This window comes from Mustelus asterias, unplaced genomic scaffold (assembly GCF_964213995.1).
Source record: "Mustelus asterias unplaced genomic scaffold, sMusAst1.hap1.1 HAP1_SCAFFOLD_2915, whole genome shotgun sequence".
NCBI classification, from domain to species: Eukaryota; Metazoa; Chordata; class Chondrichthyes; order Carcharhiniformes; family Triakidae; genus Mustelus; species Mustelus asterias.
This window is the reverse complement of record NW_027592860.1, coordinates 1-24,248: the sequence shown is the minus strand read 5'-3', so window position 1 is coordinate 24,248 and position 24,248 is coordinate 1. Positions and strand designations below refer to the sequence as shown.

The 24,248-nt window shown below is 51.6% G+C and overlaps 1 protein-coding gene across 1 annotated transcript in view; it reads right to left on the bottom strand.

The window, feature by feature from the left end:
• LOC144490135 (proline-rich transmembrane protein 2-like) overlaps positions 1-23,608 on the bottom strand; it is a 29,373-nt gene extending 5,765 nt beyond the window's left edge. Inside the window, exons 1-3 of the mRNA XM_078207941.1 lie at positions 23,434-23,608; positions 15,547-15,994; positions 4,523-4,652 (exon numbers count right to left, since the gene is read on the bottom strand). Of these exons, the coding sequence (XP_078064067.1) occupies positions 4,523-4,652; positions 15,547-15,957 (541 nt within the window). The 5' untranslated portion in view covers positions 15,958-15,994; positions 23,434-23,608. The remainder of the gene's footprint in view (positions 1-4,522; positions 4,653-15,546; positions 15,995-23,433) is intronic.
• Positions 23,609-24,248: the final 640 nt, after the last annotated feature.

The window sequence follows — 24,248 nt, the reverse complement described above, 5'->3', positions numbered from 1 at the left end:
AACTCCCTCTTTCTCTCCTTTGCTCTCAGTCGCTCTCCTGATCTCTCCCCCACCTCTCTCTCCCTGTCGATATCAATCTGTTTCCATCTCTATATTTATCTCACTCTCACCTTCCCTGGGTTTTTCCCTCCCTTGCTCCTGCTCCCGATCGACCTGTTTCCATTTCTGCCCCCCTCAGTCCCCCATCTGTTCCTCACTCCCTCTCCCTCCCTCTCTCTCTCTCTCTCTCTTTCTCTATCCCTCCCTCTGTCGCTCTCCCTGTATCTCTCTCTCCCTGTCCCCCTTTCTCTGTCTCTCTGTCCTCCCCTCTCTGTCCCCCCCTCTCTCTCTCTGTCCCCCCCCTCTCTCTCTCTGTCCCCCCCTCTCTCTCTCTGTCCCCCCCTCTCTCTCTCTGTCCCCCCCTCTCTCTCTCTGTCCCCCCCCTCTCTCTCTCTGTCCCCCCCCTCTCTCTCTCTGTCCCCCCCTCTCTCTCTCTGTCCCCCCCCTCTCTCTCTCTGTCCCCCCCCCTCTCTCTCTCTGTCCCCCCCCCTCTCTCTCTCTGTCCCCCCCTCTCTCTCTCTCTGTCCCCCCCTCTCTCTCTCTCTGTCCCCCCCTCTCTCTCTCTGTCCCCCCTCTCTCTCCCTGTCCCCCCCTCTCTCTCCCTGTCCCCCCCTCTCTCTCCCTGTCCCCCCCTCTCTCTCCCTGTCCCCCCTCTCTCTCCCTGTCCCCCCCTCTCTCTCCCTGTCCCCCCCTCTCTCTCCTGTCCCCCCCTCTCTCTCTCTGTCCCCCCCTCTCTCTCTCTGTCCCCCCCTCTCTCTCTCTGTCCCCCCCTCTCTCTCTCTGTCCCCCCCTCTCTCTCTCTGTCCCCCCCTCTCTCTCTCTCTCTCTGTCCCCCCTCTCTCTCTCTCTGTGTTCCCCTCTCTCTCTCTCTCTGTCCCCCCCTCTCTCTCTCTGTCCCCCCCTCTCTCTCTCTGTCCCCCCCCTCTCTCTCTCTGTCCCCCCCCCCTCTCTCTCTCTGTCCCCCCCTCTCTCTCTCTCTGTCCCCCACTCTCTCTCTCTGTCCCCCCCTCTCTCTCTCTGTCCCCCCCTCTCTCTCTCTGTCCCCCCCTCTCTCTCTCTGTCCTCCCCTCTCTCTCTGTCCCCCCCTCTCTCTCTCTGTCCCCCCCCCCCTCTCTCTCTGTCCCCCCTCTCTCTCTCTGTCCCCCTCTCTCTCTCTGTGTTCCCCTCTCTCTCTCTCTCTCTCTGTCCCCCCTCTCTCTCTCTGTCCCCCCTCTCTCTCTCTGTCCCCCCTCTCTCTCTCTGTCCCCCCTCTCTCTCTCTGTCCCCCCTCTCTCTCTCTGTCCCCCCCTCTCTCTCTCTGTCCCCCCCTCTCTCTCTCTGTCCCCCCCCTCTCTCTCTGTCCCCCCCTCTCTCTCTGTCCCCCCCTCTCTCTCTGTCCCCCCCTCTCTCTCTGTCCCCCCCCCTCTCTCTCTCTGTCCCCCCCTCTCTCTCTCTCTGTCCCCCCTCTCTCTCTGTGTTCCCCTCTCTCTCTCTCTCTGTCACCCCCTCTCTCTCTCTGTCCCCCTCTCTCTCTCTGTCCCCCCCTCTCTCTCTCTGTCCTCCCCTCTCTCTCTCTGTCCTCCCCTCTCTCTCTCTCTGTCCCCCTCTCTCTCTCTCTGTCCCCCTCTCTCTCTCTCTGTCCCCCTCTCTCTCTCTGTGTTCCCCTCTCTCTCTCTCTCTCTCTGTCCCCCTCTCTCTCTCTCTGTCCCCCTCTCTCTCTCTGTGTTCCCCTCTCTCTCTCTCTCTCTCTGTCCCCCCTCTCTCTCTCTGTCCCCCCTCTCTCTCCCTGTCCCTCCCTCCGTTCCCTGACAGATTTATTCTGCGAATGCGGATGGAGAGAATCTGTGCCTGTTTCCCGGGGGATTTTCACCAGCGTCACTCACTGTGGGAAGATGTGCTAATGATTCCAGCAAACCCTCCCCCACGCTGCTGCTGTGACAGGAGGCAGCTCACTGCAACTGTTCGGTTAATATTCATGACAAGAGGATGATAGAAAGAGGATGATCTTCAGAGCAGAGAGGGGAACAGATCCCAGAACACAGTCCACATTCCAGACAATCCCAACCACTCAAATCGTACAGAGCAGAGCGAGGAGATTCGACCCAGCAACCCTGTAATCGACACAAACCCCTTCCCGTTCACTCCCACTGAACACAATCCCAATCCCAAACCCCTTCCCGTTCACTCCCACTGTACACAATCCCAATCCCAAACCCCTTCCCGTTCACTCCCACTGTACATCATCCCAATCCCAATCCCCTTCCCGTTCACTCCCACTGTACACAATCCCAATCCCAATCCCCTTCCCGTTCGCTCCCACTGTACACAATCCCAATCCCCTTCCCGTTCGCTCCCACTGTACACAATCCCAATCCCCTTCCCGTTCACTCCCACTGTACACAATCCCAAACCCCTTCCCGTTCGCTCCCACTGTACACAATCCCAATCCCATTCCCGTTCACTCTCACTGTACACAATCCCAATCCCCTTCCCGTTCACTCCCACTGTACACAAACCCCTTCCCGTTCACTCCCACTGTACACAAACCCCTTCCCGTTCGCTCCCACTGTACACAATCCCAAACCCCTTCCCGTTCACTCCCACTGTACACAATCCCAATTCCCTTCCCGTTCACTCCCACTGTACACAATCCCAAACCCCTTCCCGTTCACTCCCACTGTGCACAATCCCAATCCCCTTCCCGTTCACTCCCACTGTACACAATCCCAATCCCAAAGCCCCTCCCGTTCACTCCCACTGTACACAATCCCAATCCCCTTCCCATTCACTCCCACTGTATACAATCCCAATCCCCTTCCCGTTCGCTCCCACTGTACACAATCCCAATCCCCTTCGCTCCTACTGTACACAATCCCAATCCTCTTCCCGTTTGCTCCCACTGTACACAATCCCAATCCCCTTCCCGTTCACTCCCACTGTACACAATCCCAATCCCCTTCCCGTTTACTCCCACTGTACACAATCCCAATCCCCTTCCCGTTCGTTCCCACTGTACACAATCCCAAACCCCTTCCCGTTCACTCCCACTGTACACAATCCCAATCCCCTTCCCGTTCGTTCCCACTGTACACAATCCCAATCCCCTTCCCGTTCGCTCCTACTGTACACAATCCCAATCCTCTTCCCGTTTGCTCCCACTGTACACAATCCCAATCCCCTTCCCGTTCACTCCCACTGTACACAATCCCAATCCCCTTCCCGTTTACTCCCACTGTACACAATCCCAATCCCCTTCCCGTTCACTCCCACTGTACACAATCCCAAACCCCTTCCCGTTCGTTCCCACTGTACACAATCCCAATCCCCTTCCCGTTCACTCCCACTGTACACAATCTCAATCCCCTTCCCGTTTACTCCCACTGTACACAATCCCAATCCCAAACCCCTTCCCGTTCGTTCCCACTGTACACAATCCCAATCCCCTTCCCGTTCACTCCCACTGTACACAATCCCAATCCCAAACCCCTTCCCACTCACTCCCACTGTACACAATCCCAATCCCCTTCCTGTTCACTCCCACTGTACACAATCCCAAACCCCTTCCCGTTCACTGCCACTGTACACAATCCCAATCCCCTTCCCGTTCACTCCCACTGTACACAATCCCAAACCCCTTCCCGTTTACTCCCACTGTACACAATCCCAATCCCAAACCCCTTCCCACTCACTCCCACTGTACACAATCCCAATCCCCTTCCTGTTCACTCCCACTGTACACAATCCCAAACCCCTTCCCGTTCACTGCCACTGTACACAATCCCAATCCCCTTCCCGTTCACTCCCACTGTACACAATCCCAATCCCCTTCCCGTTCACTCCCACTGTACACAATCCCAATCCCCTTCCCGTTCACTCCCACTGTACACAATCCCAATCCCCTTCCCGTTCACTCCCACTGTACACAATCCCAATCCCCTTCCCGTTCACTCTCACTGTACACAATCCCAATCCCCTTCCCGTTCGCTCCCACTGTACACAATCCCAATCCCCTTCCCGTTCACTCCCACTGTACACAATCCCAATCCCCCTCCCGTTCGCTCCCACTGTACACAATCCCAATCCCCTTCCCGTTCACTCCCACTGTACACAATCCCAATCCCCCTCCCGTTCTCTCCCACTGTACACAATCCCAATCCCCCTTCCGTTCGCTCCCACTGTACACAATCCCAATCCCCTTCCCGTTCACTCTCACTGTACACAATCCCAATCCCCTTCCCGTTCGCTCCCACTGTACACAATCCCAATCCCCTTCCCGTTCGCTCCCACTGTACACAATCCCAATCCCCTTCCCGTTCACTCCCACTGTACACAATCCCAATCCCCCTCCCGTTCGCTCCCACTGTACACAATCCCAATCCCAAACCCCTTCCCGTTCACTCCCACTGTACACAATCCCAATCCCCCTCCCCTTCACTCCCACTGTACACAATTGCAGTGTTGCTGTGGAGAGTACATGTTGTGTGGAATATTTGCAGGGACTTACTGGAGAAGTTGATCACACAGGCTGCGATAATCACCAGGCCCCCAACAATGGCCACCACACTCAACAGTTTCGCAACTCGACCCAGTCTGCGCGCACCGTCAACATCTCCGTTCTGGAAACTGTTCCTGGACTGGGAACAGAATAAACTCCATCAATGACCCGGCAGAGAGAGCTTTACTCTGTATCTCACCCCGTGCTGTACCTGTCCTGGGAGTGTTTGATGGGGGACAGTGTGGAGGGAGCTTTACTCTGTATCTAACCCCGTGCTGTACCTGTCCTGGGAGTGTTTGATGGGGGACAGTGTGGAGGGAGCTTTACTCTGTATCTAACCCCGTGCTGTACCTGTCCTGGGAGTGTTTGATGGGGGACAGTGTAGAGGGAGCTTTACTCTGTATCTAACCCCGTGCTGTACCTGTCCTGGGAGTGTTTGATGGGGGACAGTGTAGAGGGAGCTTTACTCTGTATCTAACCCCGTGCTGTACCTGTCCTGGGAGTGTTTGATGGGGACAGTGTAGAGGGAGCTTTACTCTGTATCTAACCCCGTGCTGTACCTGTCCTGGGAGTGTTTGATGGGGGACAGTGTAGAGGGAGCTTTACTCTGTATCTAACCCCGTGCTGTACCTGTCCTGGGAGTGTTTGATGGGGGACAGTGTAGAGGGAGCTTTACTCATTGCGTCTTGGAAGTGCAGCAGAGAGGGAGAGATTCGCGAGAGGAGTGCTGCGGGTAAGCGCTGTTATTTTTTAACTTACTTTTTCGCGGGTTTTTTCTTTAAAAATATCTAAACCCGGAAGTGGTAGCGCAGGGAGGTCTGGGAGAGAGAGATTTTTTTTTTCCCCCAATAAATTTTAACAGAGAGGAATCCCGATACTCTACACTTGTAGAGTATCCCACCCTCCCTCCTCCTCTAACCTAAAAAAAAAGACCCAGTGAGAGCAGGGCTTTGGAGAAAACAGGAGGAGGAAAGGTAAGTTTAAAATTTTCATTCACTTTTTTTTTCCCTGTGTGTTTAAAGGGGCAATTATGAGTGTGAGGCCAGTATGTTGTTCCCAATGTAGGATGTGGGAGGTCCTGGAGGCTCCTAGCCTCCCGGACGACCATATCTGTGCTGGGTGTGTTGAGCTGCGGTTCCTAAGGGACCATGTTAGGGAACTGGAATTGCAGCTCGAGGACCTTCGCCGGGTTAGGGATAGTGAGGAGGTCATTGACAAGAGCTATCGGCAGGTGGTCACACCGGGACCACGGGAGGAGGGTAACTGGGTAACAGTGAGGAAGGAGAAAGCTCGGTTGATGGTGAGCACCCCGGTGGATGTGCCCCTTAATAATAAGTACTCCTGTCTGAGTACTACTGGGGTGGACAGCCCACCTGGGGGAAGCAGCGGTGGCAGTGTCTCTGGAGCTGAGCCTGGCCCAGTAGTGCAAAAGGGTAAGGAAAGGAGGGTAGTGCTAATTGGGGACTCTACGGTAAGGGGGTCAGATAGGCGTTTTTGCGGACACAGACGGGACTCTCGGATGGTGGTTTGCCTCCCTGGTGCAGGGGTCCGGGATGTCTCTGGTCGAGTCCCAGAAATCCTGAAGGGGGAGGGAGAGGAGCCGAAGGTCGTGATGCATATAGGTACTGCTGACATAGGTAGGAAGAGGGAAGGGGTCATGAAAAGAGAATATAGGGAGTTAGGTAGACAGCTGAGAAAGAGGAATGCAAAGGTAGTAATCTCGGGATTGCTGCCTGTGCCGCGGGAGAGTGAGAACAGGAATCGGTGGAGAATGAATGCGTGGCTGAGGGACTGGAGCAAGGGACAAGGATTTGGGTACTTGGATCATTGGGACCTCTTTAGGGGCAGGTGTGACCTGTTTAAAAAAGACAGCTGGCACTTGAATCCCAGGGGGACCAATATCCTGGCGGGAAGGTTGGCTAAGGCTACTGGAGAGACTTTAAACTAGAAAGGTTGGGGGGAGGGAATCGAAATTAGGGGACTGAGAGCGAGGAGGTTAGCTCGCAAATAGATAAGGAATGTAAACAGGGTAAGAGGGAGGTTAGACGAGTGATGGAGAAGGGAAGTGCTCAGGCTGAAGGTCTGAGATGTGTCTATTTTAATGCCAGGAGTGTAGTGAATAAAGTGGATGAGCTTAGAGCGTGGATTGCTGCTTCGAATTGTGATGTGGTGGCCATTACGGAGACTTGGATGTCTCAGGGACAGGACTGGGTGCTTCAGGTGCCGGGTTTTCGATGTTTCAGGAAGGACAGGGAGGGAGGCAAGAGAGGGGGGGGAGTGGCACTGTTGATCAGGGATAGTGTCACGGCTGTAGAGAAGGTGGACGCCGTGGAGGGATTGACTACGGAGTCTCTGTGGGTGGAGGTTAGGAACAGGAAGGGGTCGGTAACGTTGCTGGGTGTTTTCTATAGGCCGCCCAATAGTAACAGAGATGTTGAGGAGCAGATGGGGAAACAGATCCTGGAGAGATGTAGGAATAACAGAGTTGTCGTGATGGGAGATTTTAATTTCCCAAACACAGATTGGAATATCCCTAGGGCTAGGGGTTTGGATGGAGAGGAGTTTGTTAGGTGTGTCCAGGAGAGTTTCCTGACACAGTATGTGGATAAGCCTACTAGAGGAGAGGCTGTACTTGATCTGGTGCTGGCTAATGAACCTGGACAGGTGGAGGATCTCTCGGTGGGTGAGCATCTTGGGGATAGCGATCATAATTCTATCTCCTTCACGATAGCATTGGAAAGAGATAGGATCAGGCAGGCTAGGAAAGTGTCTCTCTGGAGTAAAGGGAAATACAGTGTCATCAGGGAGGAAATTAGACGGGTAAATTGGAAGGAGGCATTCTTGGGGAAAAGTACCGAAGGAAAGTGGAGGATTTTCAAGGAATGTTTGTCTGGAACTCTGCATGACAACGTTCCAATGAGACAGGGGGGTGTTGGTAGGGTACGGGAACCGTGGTGCACGAAGGTTGTGATGAACCTGGTGAATAAGAAAAGAGAGGCGTACAGAAGGTTCAGAGAGCTAGGAGGTGTTAAGGATTTAGAGGAGTATACGGGATGTAGGAAGGAGCTTAAGAAGGAAATTAGGAGAGCGAGAAGGGGTCATGAGAAGGCCTTGGCGGGTAAGATTAAGGAGAATCCCAAGGCTTTCTACAAATATGTCAAGAGTAAAAGGATGAGATGTGAAGGCATAGGACCCTTAAAAGGTGAAGGGGGAAAAGTTTGTGTGGAACCGTTAGAAATGGCGGAGCTGCTTAATGAATACTTTACCTCGGTATTCACGGTGGAAAGGGATCTGGGTGGTTGTACTGCTGGTTTGCGGTGGACAGAAAGGATCGAGCATGTGGACATAAAGAAAGAGGATGTGTTAGAACTATTGAATGGCATCAAGGTTGGTAAGTCGCCGGGACCGGATGGGATGTATCCCAGGTTACTGTGGGAGGCGAGGGAGGAGATTGCGGAGCCTTTGGCGATGATCTTTGCATCGTCGATGGAGACGGGAGAGGTTCCGGAGGATTGGAGGATTGCAGATGTGGTCCCTATATTCAAGAAAGGGAACAGGGACAGCCCGGGAAATTACCGACCGGTGAGTCTAACCTCAGTGGTTGGTAAGTTGATGGAGAGGATCCTGAGAGACAGGATTTATGATCATCTAGAGAAGTTTAGTATGATCAAAAGGAGTCAGCACGGCTTTGTCAAGGGCAGGTCGTGCCTTACGAGCCTGGTTGAGTTCTTTGAAAATGTGACCAAACACATTGACGAAGGAAGAGCGGTGGATGTGGTCTATATGGACTTCAGCAAGGCGTTCGATAAGGTCCCCCATGCAAGACTTCTTGAGAAAGTGAGAGGGCATGGGATCCAAGGGGCTGTTGCCTTGTGGATCCAGAACTGGCTTGCCTGCAGAAGGCAGAGAGTGGCTGTGGAGGGGTCTTTCTCTGCATGGAGGTCAGTGACCAGTGGAGTGCCCCAGGGATCTGTTCTGGGACCCTTGCTGTTTGTCATTTTCATAAATGACCTGGATGAGGAAGTGGAGGGATGGGTTGGTAAGTTTGCTGACGACACCAAGGTAGGTGGTGTTGTGGATAGTTTGGAGGGATGTCAGAAGTTGCAGCGAGACATAGATAGAATGCAAGACTGGGCGGAGAAGTGGCAGATGGACTTCAACCCGGATAAGTGTGTGGTGATCCATTTTGGCAGATCCAATGGGATGAAGCAGCAGTATAATATGAAGGGTACCATTCTTAGCAGTGTAGAGGATCAGAAGGACCTTGGGGTCCGGGTCCATAGGACTCTTAAATCGGCCTCGCAGGTGGAGGATGCGGTCAAGAAGGCGTACGGCGTACTGGCCTTCATTAATCGAGGGATTGAGTTTAGGAGTCGGGAGATAATGCTGCAGCTTTATAGGACCCTGGTTAGACCCCACTTGGAGTACTGCGCGCAGTTCTGGTCACCTCATTACAGGAAAGATGTTGAAGCCATTGAAAGGGTGCAGAGGAGATTTACAAGGATGTTGCCTGGATTGGGGGGCATGCCTTATGAGGATAGGTTGAGGGAGCTTGGTCTCTTCTCCCTGGAGAGACGAAGGATGAGAGGTGACCTGATAGAGATTTACAAGATGTTGAGAGGTCTGGATAGGGTAGACTCTCAGAGGCTATTTCCAAGGGCTGAAATGGTTGCTACGAGAGGACACAGGTTTAAGGTGCTGGGGGGTAGGTACAGAGGAGATGTCAGGGGTAAGTTTTTCACTCAGAGGGTGGTGGGTGAGTGGAATCGGCTGACGTCGGTGGTGGTGGAGGCAAACTCGTTGGGGTCTTTTAAGAGACTTCTGGATGAGTACATGGGATTTAATGGGATTGAGGGCTATAGATAGGCCTAGAGGTGGGGATGTGATCGGCGCAGCTTGTGGGCCGAAGGGCCTGTTTGTGCTGTGGCTTTCTATGTTCTATGTTCTACTCTGTATCTAACCCCGTGCTGTACCTGTCCTGGGAGTGTTTGATGGGGACAGTAAAGAGGGAGCTTTACTCTGTATCTAACCCCGTGCTGTACCTGTCCTGGGAGTGTTTGATGGGGACAGTGTAGAGGGAGCTTTACTCTGTATCTAACCCCGTGCTGTACCTGTCCTGGGAGTGTTTGATGGGGACAGTGTAGAGGGAGCTTTACTCTGTATCTAACCCCGTGCTGTACCTGTCCTGGGAGTGTTTGATGGGGGACAGCGTAGAGGGAGCTTTACTCTGTATCTAACCCCGTGCTGTACCTGTCCTGGGAGTGTTTGATGGGGACGGTGTAGAGGGAGCTTTACTCTGTATCTAACCCCGTGCTGTCCCTGTCCTGGGAGTGTTTGATGGGGACAGTGTAGAGGGAGCTTTACTCTGTATCTAACCCCGTGCTGTCCCTGTCCTGGGAGTGTTTGATGGGGACAGTGTAGAGGGAGCTTTACTCTGTATCTAACCCCGTGCTGTACCTGTCCTGGGAGTGTTTGGCAGTGAGAGAGAGAGAGCAGAAGAGACAGGGAGGAAGAATGTGTCGGAGACACAGAGAGAGCGAGAGATAGATGGGAATAAAGGAATTGGGAGCAGAATTCAGTCCTTCGACGCTATTTAATCAGATCATGGCTGATCTCTCCCTGATCCCAGATCCCCCTCCCCACCTTTCCCCAGATCCCCCTCCCCACCCCCTTCCCAGATCCCCCTCCCCACCCCCTTTCCACCTGTTCCCCAGCTCCCCTTATCCCTTTTTTATTAGAAATATATCCATCTCCTTCTTGAAACCATTCAATGATTCAGACTCCCCCGCGCGATGGGGCAGCGAGTTCCACACATTCACCACCCTCTGCGAGAAGTAGTTCCTCCTCATCTCTGTTTTAAATCTACCACCTCTCGACCTATACCCTGTGACCTCTTGTTCCAGATTGCCCCACAGGGGGAAACATTTGATCCACATTTACTTTTCAATCCCTTTTAAAATTTTATATCCCTCCATCAGATCCCCTCTCGTCCTTCTCAACTCCAGTGAGTACAAGCCCAAAGTGATTAATCTCTCCTCAGACATCAGCCCCTCATCCCCGGAATCGATCTGGTGAGCCTCCTCTGAACTGCCTCAGTGCCGCCCACATCCTTCCTCAGATAAAGAGACCAAAACCAAACTCAAAACTCTCAGAGTCAGAGAGGTTTACAGCATGGAAACAGGCCCTTCGGCCCAACCTCTCCATGCTGCCCTTTTTTCTTAAACCCCTCAGCGAATCCCAATTGCCCGTATTTGGCCCATATCCCTCTATACCCATCGTACCCATGTAACTGTCTAAACGCTTTTTAAAAGACAAAATTGTACCCGCCTCTACTACTGCCTCTGGCAGCTCGTTCCAGACACTCACCACCCTCTGTGTGAAACAATTGCCCCTCTGGACCCTTTTGTATCTCTCCCCTCTCACCTTAAACCTATAAGAACAATACAGCACAGGAACAGGCCCTTCGGCCCCTCCAAGCCCGTGCCGCTCCCTGGTCCAAACTAGACCATTCTTTTGTATCCCTCCATTCCCACTCCGTTCATGTGGATATCTAGATAAGTCTTAAACGTTCCCAGTGTGTCCGCCTCCACCACCTTGCCCGACAGCGCATTCCAGGCCCCCACCACCCTCTGTGTAAAATATGTCCTTCTGATATCCGTGTTAAACCTCCCCCCCCCTCACCTTGAACCTATGACCCCTCGTGAACGTCACCACCGACCTGGGGAAAAGCTTCCCACCGTTCACCCTATCTATGCCTTTCATAATTTTATACACCTCTATTAGATCACCCCTCATCCTCCGTCTTTCCAGGGAGAACAACCCCAGTTTACCAATCTCTCCTCATAACTAAGCCCCTCCATACCAGGCAACATCCTGGTAAACCTTCTCTGCACTCTCTCTAAAGCCTCCACGTCCTTCTGGTAGTGTGGCGACCAGAACTGGACGCAGTACTCCAAATGCGGCCGAACCAACGTTCTATACAACTGCATCATCAGACCCCAACTTTTATACTCTATGCCCCGTCCTATAAAGGCAAGCATGCCATATGCCTTCTTCACCACCTTCTCCACCTGTGACGTCACCTTCAAGGATCTGTGGACTTGCACACCCAGGTCCCTCTGCGTATCTACACCCTTTATGGTTCTGCCATTTATCGTGTAGCTCCTCCCTACATTATTTCTACCAAAATGCATCACTTCGCATTTATCTGGATTGAACCCCATCTGCCATTTCTTTGCCCAAATTTCCAGCCTATCTATATCCTTCTGTAGCCTCTGACAATGTTCCTCACTATCTGCAAGTCCTGCCAATTTTGTGTCGTCCGCAAACTTACTGATCACCCCAGTTACACCTTCTTCCAGATCGTTTATATAAATCACAAACAGCAGAGGTCCCAATACAGAGCCCTGCGGAACACCACTAGTCACAGGCCTCCAGCCGGAAAAAGATCCTTCCACTCCCACCTTCTGTCTTCTGTGACCAAGCCAGTTCTCCACCCATCTAGCCACCTCCCCCTTTATCCCATGAGATCCAACCTTTTTCACCAGCCTACCATGAGGGACTTTGTCAAACACTTTACTAAAGTCCATATAGACGACATCCACGGCCCTTCCCTCGTCAACCATTCTGGTCACTTCTTCAAAAAACTCCACCATGACCTCCCTCTCACAAAACCATGCTGACTATCGTTAATTAGTTTATTCCTTTCTAAATGCGCATACATCCTATCTCTAAGAATCTTCTCCAACAACTTCCCCACCACGGACGTCAAGCTCACCGGCCTATAATTACCCGGGTTATCCTTCCTACCCTTCTTAAATAACGGGACCACATTAGCTATCCTCCAATCCTCTGGGACCTCACCTGCATCCAGTGACGAGACAAAGATTTGCGTCAGAGGCCCAGCGATTTCATCTCTCGTCTCCCTGAGCAGCCTTGGATAGATTCCATCAGGCCCTGGGGATTTGTCAGTCTTTATATTCTCTAACAAACCTAAAACTTCCTCCCTTGCAATGGAGATTTTCTCCAACGGTTCAACACTCCCCTCCGAGACACTCCCAGTCAATACATCCCTCTCCTTTGTGAATACCGATGCAAAGTATTCATTTAGGATCTCCCCTACTTCTTTGGGCTCCAAGCATAATTCCCCACTTTTGTCCCTGAGAGGTCCGATTTTTTCCCTGACAACCCTTTTGTTCCTAACGTATGAATAAAATGCCTTGGGATTCTCCTTAATCCTGTCTGCCAAGAACATTTCGTGACCCCTTTCTGCCCTTCTAATTCCCAGTTTGAGCTCTTTCCTACTTTCTTTGTACTCCTCCAGGGCTCCCTCCGTTTTTAGCTGCCTGGACCTACCATACGTCTCTCTTTTCTTTTTGACCAGTCCCTCAATTTCCCTGGTTATCCACGGTTCTCTAATCCTACCCTTCCTATCCTTCTTTTTTACAGGCACATGCCTGTCCTGTAGCCCTAACAACTGTTCCTTAAAAGACTCCCACATGCCAGATGTGGATTTACCCTCAAACAGCCTCTCCCAGTCAAGAGCTGCCAATTTCTGCCTAATCCCACTAAAGTTAGCCTTCCCCCAATCCAACACCTTACCCTTGGGACACCACTCATCCTTTTCCATCACTATCCTAAAGCTAACAGAATTGTGGTCACTATTTGCCACATGTTCCCCTACCGAAACTTTGACGACCTGACCGGGCTCATTCCCCAGAACTAGGTCCAGTATAGCCCCCTCTCTAGTCGGGCTATCTACATATTGTTCCAAAGAACTCTCCTGTACGCATTTTACAAATTCCTCCCCATTCAAAGTCCCAGCAGACAGCGATTTCCAGTCTATACCAGGGAAATTGAAGTCTCCCACGACGGACAGAGAGAGAGAGAGAGAGAGACGAACAGAGAGAGAGACGGACAGAGAGAGAGACAGACAGAGAGAGAGAGACGGACAGAGAGAGAGAGAGAGACGGACAGAGAGAGAGAGACGGACAGAGAGAGAGAGAGAGACGGACAGAGAGAGAGAGAGAGACGGACAGAGAGAGAGAGAGAGACGGACAGAGAGAGAGAGAGAGGTGGACAGAGAGAGAGAGAGAGAGAGAGACGGACAGAGAGAGAGACGGACAGAGAGAGAGACAGACAGAGAGAGACGGACAGAGAGAGAGAGAGAGACGGACAGAGAGAGAGAGAGAGACGGACAGAGAGAGAGAGAGAGAGGTGGACAGAGAGAGAGAGAGAGAGAGGCGGACAGAGAGAGAGAGAGAGAGGCGGACAGAGAGAGAGAGAGAGAGGCGGACAGAGAGAGAGAGAGAGGCGGACAGAGAGAGAGAGAGAGACGGACAGAGAGAGACGGACAGAGAGAGACGGACAGAGAGAGACGGACAGAGAGAGAGAGACGGACAGAGAGAGACGGACAGAGAGAGAGAGACAGAGAGAGAGAGACGGACAGAGAGAGAGAGACGGGCAGAGAGAGAGAGACGGGCAGAGAGAGAGAGACGGGCAGAGAGAGAGAGACGGGCAGAGAGAGAGAGACGGGCAGAGAGAGAGAGACGGGCAGAGAGAGAGAGACGGGCAGAGAGAGAGAGACGGGCAGAGAGAGAGACGGGCAGAGAGAGAGAGACGGGCAGAGAGAGAGAGACGGGCAGAGAGAGAGAGACGGGCAGAGAGAGAGAGACGGGCAGAGAGAGAGAGACGGGCAGAGAGAGAGAGACGGGCAGAGAGAGAGAGACGGGCAGAGAGAGAGAGACGGGCAGAGAGAGAGAGACGGACAGAGAGAGAGAGACGGGCAGAGAGAGAGAGACGGGCAGAGAGAGAGAGACGGGCAGAGAGAGAGAGACGCACAGAGAGAGAGAGACGGACAGAGAGAGAGAGAGAGACGGACAGACAGAGAGAGAGAGACGGACAGACAGAGAGAGAGAGACGGACAGACAGAGAGAGAGAGACGGACAGACAGAGAGAGAGAGACAGACGGACAGACAGAGAGAGAGAGACGGACAGACAGAGAGAGAGAGACGGACAGACAGAGAGAGAGAGACGGACAGACAGAGAGAGAGAGACGGACAGAGAGAGAGAGAGAGAGGCGGACAGAGAGAGAGAGAGAGAGGCGGACAGAGAGAGAGAGAGAGGCGGACAGAGAGAGAGAGAGAGGCGGACAGAGAGAGAGAGGCGGACAGAGAGAGAGAGAGAGGCGGACAGAGAGAGAGAGAGAGACGGACAGAGAGAGAGAGAGAGACGGACAGAGAGAGACGGACAGAGAGAGAGAGACAGAGAGAGAGAGACGGACAGAGAGAGAGAGACGGACAGAGAGAGAGAGGGACAGAGAGAGAGAGACGGACAGAGAGAGAGAGACGGACAGAGAGAGAGAGATGGGCAGAGAGAGAGAGACGGGCAGAGAGAGAGAGACGGGCAGAGAGAGAGAGACGGACAGAGAGAGAGAGACGGAGAGAGAGAGAGACAGAGAGAGAGAGAGACAGAGAGAGAGAGAGAGAGAGAGACAGAGAGAGAGAGAGACAGAGAGAGAGACACACAGAGAGACACACAGAGAGAGAGAGAGACGGAGAGAGAGAGAGACGGAGAGAGAGAGAGACAGAGAGAGAGAGAGACAGAGAGAGAGAGACGGACAGAGAGAGAGAGACGGACAGAGAGAGAGAGGGACAGAGAGAGAGAGACGGACAGAGAGAGAGAGACGGACAGAGAGAGAGAGACGGGCAGAGAGAGAGAGACGGGCAGAGAGAGAGAGACGGGCAGAGAGAGAGAGACGGACAGAGAGAGAGAGACGGAGAGAGAGAGAGACAGAGAGAGAGAGAGACAGAGAGAGAGAGAGAGAGAGAGACAGAGAGAGAGAGAGACAGAGAGAGAGACACACAGAGAGACACACAGAGAGAGAGAGAGACGGAGAGAGAGAGAGACGGAGAGAGAGAGAGACAGAGAGAGAGAGAGACAGAGAGAGAGAGAGACAGAGAGAGAGAGACAGAGAGAGAGAGACAGAGAGAGACGCAGAGAGAGGGAGGCAGTGGGAGGCTCTGTTCACTGACCATTACAGAGTAAACAAACGCTACGATGTTGACGGGCCAGATTGGACAGAAGCAGGAGATGATTGCCAGGATGATGTAATCGCGAGGTTTCTGACGATCTGCTCCGTCCACGGTTTGGAGGGAGGGGTGGTGATGGAGGCTGGTACGGGGTGAGTTGTGGGCACTGTGTGCGAGGTGTGATACCGAACTGGCCCGGGCAGTTTTCCTGGGACTCTGTTTATATAGCTGATAGGCCAGGTCCTGGAAGGAGGTCGTCTTAGCGGATTTCACCAAACCATTTCCGTTCAGGTGGTGATTCTCTGCGGCCGGTTCCACTTTCTCCGTCTCAGACACTGGCTCCGTATCCACGGAGGGGCTCGAGGGCTGAACGGAAGCTATCTCTGTCACCTGACTGTCTGAAATCACCGCCATCTCACATCAGATCAACCAAGAGGGTTTGAATGGGAACCTGCAACAGAAATAGAGAAACACCCGTTACAAAACCACAGAACAAGCACCCGTTACAAACCCACAGAACAAGCACCCGTTACAAACCCACACAGCAAACACCCGTTACAAAACCACAGAACAAGCACCCGTTACAAACCCACACAGCAAACACCCGTTACAAAACCACAGAACAAGCACCCGTTACAAACCCACAGAACAAGCACCCGTTACAAACCCACACAGCAAACACCCGTTACAAAACCACAGAACAAGCACCCGTTACAAAACCACACAGCAAAACACCCGTTACAAAACCACACAGCAAAACACCCGTTACAAAACCACACAGCAAAACACCCGTTACAAAAATACACAGCAAAACACCCGTTACAAAAACACACAGCAAAACACCCGTTACAAAAACAGACAGCAAAACACCCGTTACAAAAACACACAGCAAAACACCCGTTACAAAAACACACAGCAAAACACCCGTTACAAAAACACACAGCAAAACACCCGTTACAAAACCACACAGCAAAACACCCGTTACAAAACCACACAGCAAAACACCCGTTACAAAAACACACAGCAAAACACCCGTTACAAAACCACACAGCAAAACACCCGTTACAAAACCACACAGCAAAACACCCGTTACAAAACCACACAGCAAAACACCCGTTACAAAAACACACAGCAAAACACCCGTTACAAAACCACACAGCAAAACACCCGTTACAAAACCACACAGCAAAACACCTGTTACAAAACCACACAGCAAAACACCCGTTACAAAAACACACAGCAAACATCCGTTACAAAACCACAGAACAAGCACCCGTTACAAAAACACACAGCAAACACCCGTTACAAAGCCACAGAACAAGCACCCGTTACAAAACCACACAGCAAAACACCCGTTACAAAACCACACAGCAAACACCCGTTACAAAATGCAGATTAAAGAGTGACTCTGTACAGTTACACAGTGAGTGATCCTTACCCTGCTGAATAAACAGTGACTCTGTACAGTTACACAGTGAGTGATCCTTACCCTGAATAAACAGTGACTCTGTACAGTTACACAGTGAGTGATCCTTACCCTGCTGAATAAACAGTGACTCTGTACAGTTACACAGTGAGTGATCCTTACCCTGCTGAATAAACAGTGTCTCTGTACAGTTACACAGTGAGTGATCCTTACCCTGAATAAACAGTGACTCTGTACAGTCACACAGTGAGTGATCCTTACCCTGCTGAATAAACAGTGACTCTGTACAGTTACACAGTGTGATCCTTACCCTGCTGAATAAACAGTGTCTCTGTACAGTTACACAGTGAGTGATCCTTACCCTGAATAAACAGTGACTCTGTACAGTTACACAGTGAGTGATCCTTACCCTGCTGAATAAACAGTGACTCTGTACAGTTACACAGTGAGTGATCCTTACCCTGAATAAACAGTAACTCTGTACAGTTACACAGTGAGTGATCCTTACCCTGAATAAACAGTGTCTCTGTACAGTTACACAGTGAGTGATCCTTACCCTGAATAAACAGTGACTCTGTACAGTTACACAGTGAGTGATCCTTACCCTGCTGAATAAACAGTGACTCTGTACAGTTACACAGTGAGTGATCCTTACCCTGAATAAACAGTGTCTCTGTACAGTTACACAGTGAGTGATCCTTACCCTGCTGAATAAACAGTGACTCTGTACAGTTACACAGTGAGTGATCCTTACCCTGCTGAATAAACAGTGTCTCTGTACAGTTACACAGTGAGTGATCCTTACCCTGCTGTATAAACGGTGACTCTGTACAGTTACACAGTGAGTGATCTTTACCCTGAATAAACAGTAACTCTGTACAGTTACACAGTGAGTGATCCTTACCCTGCTGTATAAACGGTGACTCTGTACAGTTACACAGTGAGTGATCCTTACCCTGAATAAACAGTGTCTCTGTACAGTTACACAGTGAGTGATCCTTACCCTGAATAAACAGTGTCTCTGTACAGTCACACAGTGAGTGATCCTTACCCTGCTGAATAAACGGTGACTCTGTACAGTTACACAGTGAGTGATCCTTACCCTGCTGAATAAACAGTGACTCTGTACAGTTACACAGTGAGTGATCCTTACCCTGCTGAATAAACAGTGACTCTGTACAGTTACACAGTGAGTGATCCTTACCCTGAATAAACAGTGACTCTGTACAGTTACACAGTGAGTGATCCTTACCCTGAATAAACAGTGTCTCTGTACAGTTACACAGTGAGTGATCCTTACCCTGCTGAATAAACAGTGTCTCTGTACAGTCACGCAGTGAGTGATCCTTACCCTGCTGAATAAACAGTGACTCTGTCCAGTTACACAGTGAGTGATCCTTACCCTGCTGAATAAACAGTGTCTCTGTACAGTTACACAGTGAGTGATCCTTACCCTGCTGAATAAACAGTGACTCTGTACAGTTACACAGTGAGTGATCCTTACCCTGAATAAACAGTGTCTCTGTACAGTTACACAGTGAGTGATCCTTACCCTGAATACACAGTGACTCTGTACAGTTACACAGTGAGTGATCCTTACCCTGAATAAACAGTGACTCTGTACAGTTACACAGTGAGTGATCCTTACCCTGCTGAATAAACAGTGTCTCTGTACAGTTACACAGTGAGTGATCCTTACCCTGCTGAATAAACAGTGACTCTGTACAGTTACACAGTGAGTGATCCTTACTCTGAATAAACAGTGTCTCTGTACAGTTACACAGTGAGTGATCCTTACCCTGAATAAACAGTGTCTCTGTACAGTTACACAGTGAGTGATCCTTACCCTGAATAAACAGTGTCTCTGTACAGTTACACAGTGAGTGATCCTTACCCTGCTGAATAAACAGTGACTCTGTACAGTTACACAGTGAGCGATCCTTACCCTGAATAAACAGTGACTCTGTACAGTTACACAGTGAGTGATCCTTACCCTGCTGAATAAACAGTGACTCTGTACAGTTACACAGTGAGTGATCCTTACCCTGCTGAATAAACAGTGACTCTGTACAGTTACACAGTGAGCGATCCTTACCCTGAATAAACAGTGTCTCTGTACAGTTACACAGTGAGTGATCCTTACCCTGCTGAATAAACAGTGTCTCTGTACAGTTACACAGTGAGTGATCCTTACCCTGCTGAATAAACAGTGTCTCTGTACAGTTACACAGTGAGTGATCCTTACCCTGCTGAATAAACAGTGTCTCTGTACAGTTACACAGTGAGTGATCCTTACCCTGCTGAATAAACAGCGACTCTGTACAGTTACACAGTGAGTGATCCTTACCCTGAATAAACAGTGTCTCTGTACAGTTACACAGTGAGTGATCCTTACCCTGCTGAATAAACAGTGACTCTGTACAGTTACACAGTGAGTGATCCTTACCCTGCTGAATAAACAGTGACTCTGTACAGTTACACAGTGAGTGATCCTTACCCTGCTGAATAAACAGTAACTCTGTACAGTTACACAGTGAGTGATCCTTACTCTGAATAAACAGTGTCTCTGTACAGTTACACAGTGAGTGATCCTTACCCTGCTGAATAAACAGTAACTCTGTACAGTTACACAGTGAGTGATCCTTACTCTGAATAAACAGTGTCTCTGTACAGTTACACAGTGAGTGATCCTTACCCTGCTGAATAAACAGTAACTCTGTACAGTTACACAGTGAGTGATCCTTACCCTGCTGAATAAACAGTAACTCTGTACAGTTACACAGTGAGTGATCCTTACCCTGCTGAATAAACAGTGACTCTGTACAGTTACACAGTGAGTGATCCTTACCCTGCTGAATAAACAGTGTCTCTGTACAGTTACACAGTGAGTGATCCTTACTCTGAATAAACAGTGTCTCTGTACAGTCACACAGTGAGTGATCCTTACTCTGCTGAATAAACAGTGACTGTGTAGAGTTACACAGTGAGTGATCCTTACTCTGAATAAACAGTGTCTCTGTACAGTTACACAGTGAGTGATCCTTACCCTGAATAAACAGTGACTCTGTACAGTTACACAGTGAGTGATCCTTACTCTGAATAAACAGTGACTCTGTACAGTTACACAGTGAGTGATCCTTACCCTGCTGAATAAACAGTGACTGTGTAGAGTTACACAGTGAGTGATCCTTACCCTGCTGAATAAACAGTGACTGTGTAGAGTTACACAGTGAGTGATCCTTACCCTGAATAAACAGTGTCTCTGTACAGTTACACAGTGAGTGATCCTTACCCTGCTGAATAAACAGTGACTGTGTAGAGTTACACAGTGAGTGATCCTTACCCTGCTGAATACACAGTGACTCTGTACAGTTACACAGTGAGTGATCCTTACCCTGCTGAATAAACAGTGACTCTGTACAGTTACACAGTGAGTGATCCTTACCCTGAATAAACAGTGTCTCTGTACAGTTACACAGTGAGTGATCCTTACCCTGCTGAATACACAGTGACTCTGTACAGTTACACAGTGAGTGATCCTTACCCTGCTGAATAAACAGTGACTCTGTACAGTTACACAGTGAGTGATCCTTACCCTGCTGAATAAACAGTGACTCTGTACAGTTACACAGTGAGTGATCCTTACCCTGCTGAATACACAGTGTCTCTGTACAGTTACACAGTGAGTGATCCTTACCCTGCTGAATAAACAGTGACTGTGTAGAGTTACACAGTGAGTGATCCTTACCCTGCTGAATAAACAGTGACTCTGTACAGTTACACAGTGAGTGATCCTTACCCTGCTGAATAAACAGTGACTCTGTACAGTTACACAGTGAGTGATCCTTACCCTGCTGAATACACAGTGACTCTGTACAGTTACACAGTGAGTGATCCTTACTCTGAATAAACAGTGTCTCTGTACAGTTACACAGTGAGTGATCCTTACTCTGAATAAACAGTGTCTCTGTACAGTTACACAGTGAGTGATCCTTACTCTGAATAAACAGTGTCTCTGTACAGTCACACAGTGAGTGATCCTTACCCTGCTGAATAAACAGTGTCTCTGTACAGTTACACAGTGAGTGATCCTTACCCTGCTGAATAAACAGTGACTCTGTACAGTTACACAGTGAGTGATCCTTACCCTGCTGAATAAACAGTGACTCTGTACAGTTACACAGGTGAGTGATCCTTACCCTGCTGAATAAACAGTGACTCTGTACAGTTACACAGTGAGTGATCCTTACCCTGCTGAATAAACAGTGTCTCTGTACAGTTACACAGTGAGTGATCCTTACTCTGAATAAACAGTGACTCTGTACAGTTACACAGTGAGTGATCCTTACCCTGCTGAATAAACAGTGTCTCTGTACAGTTACACAGTGAGTGATCCTTACCCTGCTGAATAAACAGTGTCTCTGTACAGTTACACAGTGAGTGATCCTTACCCTGCTGAATACACAGTGACTCTGTACAGTTACACAGTGAGTGATCCTTACCCTGCTGAATACACAGTGTCTCTGTACAGTTACACAGTGAGTGATCCTTACCCTGCTGAATAAACAGTGTCTCTGTACAGTTACACAGTGAGTGATCCTTACCCTGCTGAATAAACAGTGTCTCTGTACAGTTACACAGTGAGTGATCCTTACCCTGCTGAATACACAGTGACTCTGTACAGTTACACAGTGAGTGATCCTTACCCTGCTGAATAAACAGTGACTCTGTACAGTTACACAGTGAGTGATCCTTACCCTGCTGAATAAACAGTGTCTCTGTACAGTTACACAGTGAGTGATCCTTACCCTGCTGAATACACAGTGTCTCTGTACAGTTACACAGTGAGTGATCCTTACCCTGCTGAATACACAGTGTCTCTGTACAGTTACACAGTGAGTGATCCTTACCCTGCTGAATACACAGTGACTCTGTACAGGTGGTTATGAGAACCAGGTGAGGTGATGGCTCTGGGGAGTTAGCAGGTGAGAGGTTGGTGAAGCAGGAGGGGAGGCATGGGGTGGAGAGGGTGAGGGGGAACACGGGGAGTCTGTTTCGGGCGTACGGCGAGGGTAGGGCTGTGAATGAGGGGGGTGAGCAGGGGCACGGGGCGGGGTGTCAGGAGGTGGTCTCTGACTGAATGTGACTGGGGGCAGCACTGGCGGGTGAGGGGGTGTGGGGCGTGGGGGGGTGTGGGGTGTGGGGGGTGTGGGGTGTGGGGGGGTGTGGGGCGTGGGGGGGTGTGGGTCGTGTAACCCTGTTCAGAGATATAGCCGCCCCTGCCCCTGGGGGCGTGGGGGGTGTGGGGCGTGGGGGGGTGTGGGGTGTGGGGGGATGTGGGGTGTGGGGGGGTGTGGGGCGTGGGGGAGTGTGGGGCGTGGGGGGGTGTGGGGCGTGGGGGGGTGTGGGGTGTGGGGGGATGTGGGGTGTGGGGGGTGTGGGGCGTGGGGGGGTGTGGGCGTGGGGGGGTGTGGGGCGTGGGGGGTGTGGGGCGTGGGGGGTGTGGGGCGTGGGGGGGTGTGGGGTGTGGGGGGATGTGGGGTGTGGGGGGGTGTGGGGCGTGGGGGGGTGTGGGGTGTGGGGGATGTGGGGTGTGGGGGGTGTGGGGTGTGGGTCGTGTAACCCTGTTCAGAGATATAGCCGCCCCTGCCCCTGGGGGGAGATGGACAGATGCGCGTGGGGGTGGTTTGTTGTTTGTGTGGGGCGTGGGGGGATGTGGGGCGTCGGGGGGTGTGGGGTGTGCGGGGGCTGTTGTTTGTGTGGGTCGTGGGGGGTGTGGGTCGTGGGGGGGTGTGGGGCATGGGGGGGTGTGGGGCGTGGGGGGGTGTGGGGCGTGGGGGGGTGTGGGGCGTGGGGGGGTGTGGGGCGTGGGGGGGTGTGGGGCGTGGGGGGTGTGGGTCGTGGGGGGTGTGGGGCGTGGGGGGGTGGGGCGTGGGGGGGTGTGGGGCGTGGGGGGGTGTGGGGCATGGGGGGGTGTGGGGCATGGGGGGGTTTGTTGTTTGTGTGGGGCGTGGGGGGATGTGGGGTGTGGGGGGGTGTGGGGCATGGGGGGTGTGGGTCGTGGGGGGGTGTGGGGCGTGGGGGGGTGTGGGGCGTGGGGGGGTGTGGGGCGTGGGGGGGTGTGGGGCGTGGGGGGGTTTGTTGTTTGTGTGGGGCGTGGGGTGTGGGGGGTGTGGGGCGTGGGGGGGTGTGGGGCGTGGGGGGTGTGGGGCATGGGGGGGTTTGCTGTTTGTGTGGGGCGTGGGGGGATGTGGGGTGTGGGGGGGTTTGTTGTTTGTGTGTGTGTGTGTGGGGGGAGGGGGGGGGTGGTTTGCATCCAGTTAATGCTGGAATCCGTTCCCCAGGAGAGGGGTAGATGCGGACTTGGGGCATTATCCCCCCGACCGAAGACCCCCGGATGCTGGGAGCTGGAACTGGGTGCAGGGGTAAAGCAAGCAGAATGAGAATGCGGCTTCCGAACTCACCAGTAGCTTGGCACGGCACTGCAGTCCAGGGAAGAGCCACGACAGACGGATTGCAGTCAATAATTCATATCCCTACATTGTATTCTCGACACACGCTGGGAAGCTGACAGGCTCCGTGGGGAGGAGTGGGCTCCACACTCGATACAGCAACACTCAGGGTCCGTGAGGGAGAATGTGCTGAGTGTGTGTGCATCTCACACTCCCTCCCTCTCTCTCTGCCTCATTCACACACACGCCCTCCCTCCCTCTCACACACACTCCCTCCCGCTCCGCCTTGCTAACACACACCTCCTCATAACAAAGAACAGATCCCCACACTCCAATCACATGGTCACAACCTGTCACATTCAGAAATCATCACAGAGGCTGCATCAGTGAAGATCCACACACTCTCTCTCTCACACACACTCTCTCTCTCACACACACACACACTCTCTCTCTCACACACACTCTCTCTCTCACACACACACACACTCTCTCACACACACACACACTCTCTCTCACACACACACTCTCTCTCTCACACACACACACACTCTCTCTCACACACACACTCTCTCGCTCTCACACACACACACTCTCTCTCTCACACACACACACTCTCTCTCTCACACACACACTCTCTCTCTCACACACACACTCTCTCTCCACACACACTCTCTCTCTCACACACACTCTCTCTCTCACACACACACTCTCTCTCTCTCACACACACACACTCTCTCTCTCACCACACACACACTCTCTCTCTCACACACACTCTCTCTCTCTCACACACACTCTCTCTCTCACACACACACTCTCTCTCTCACACA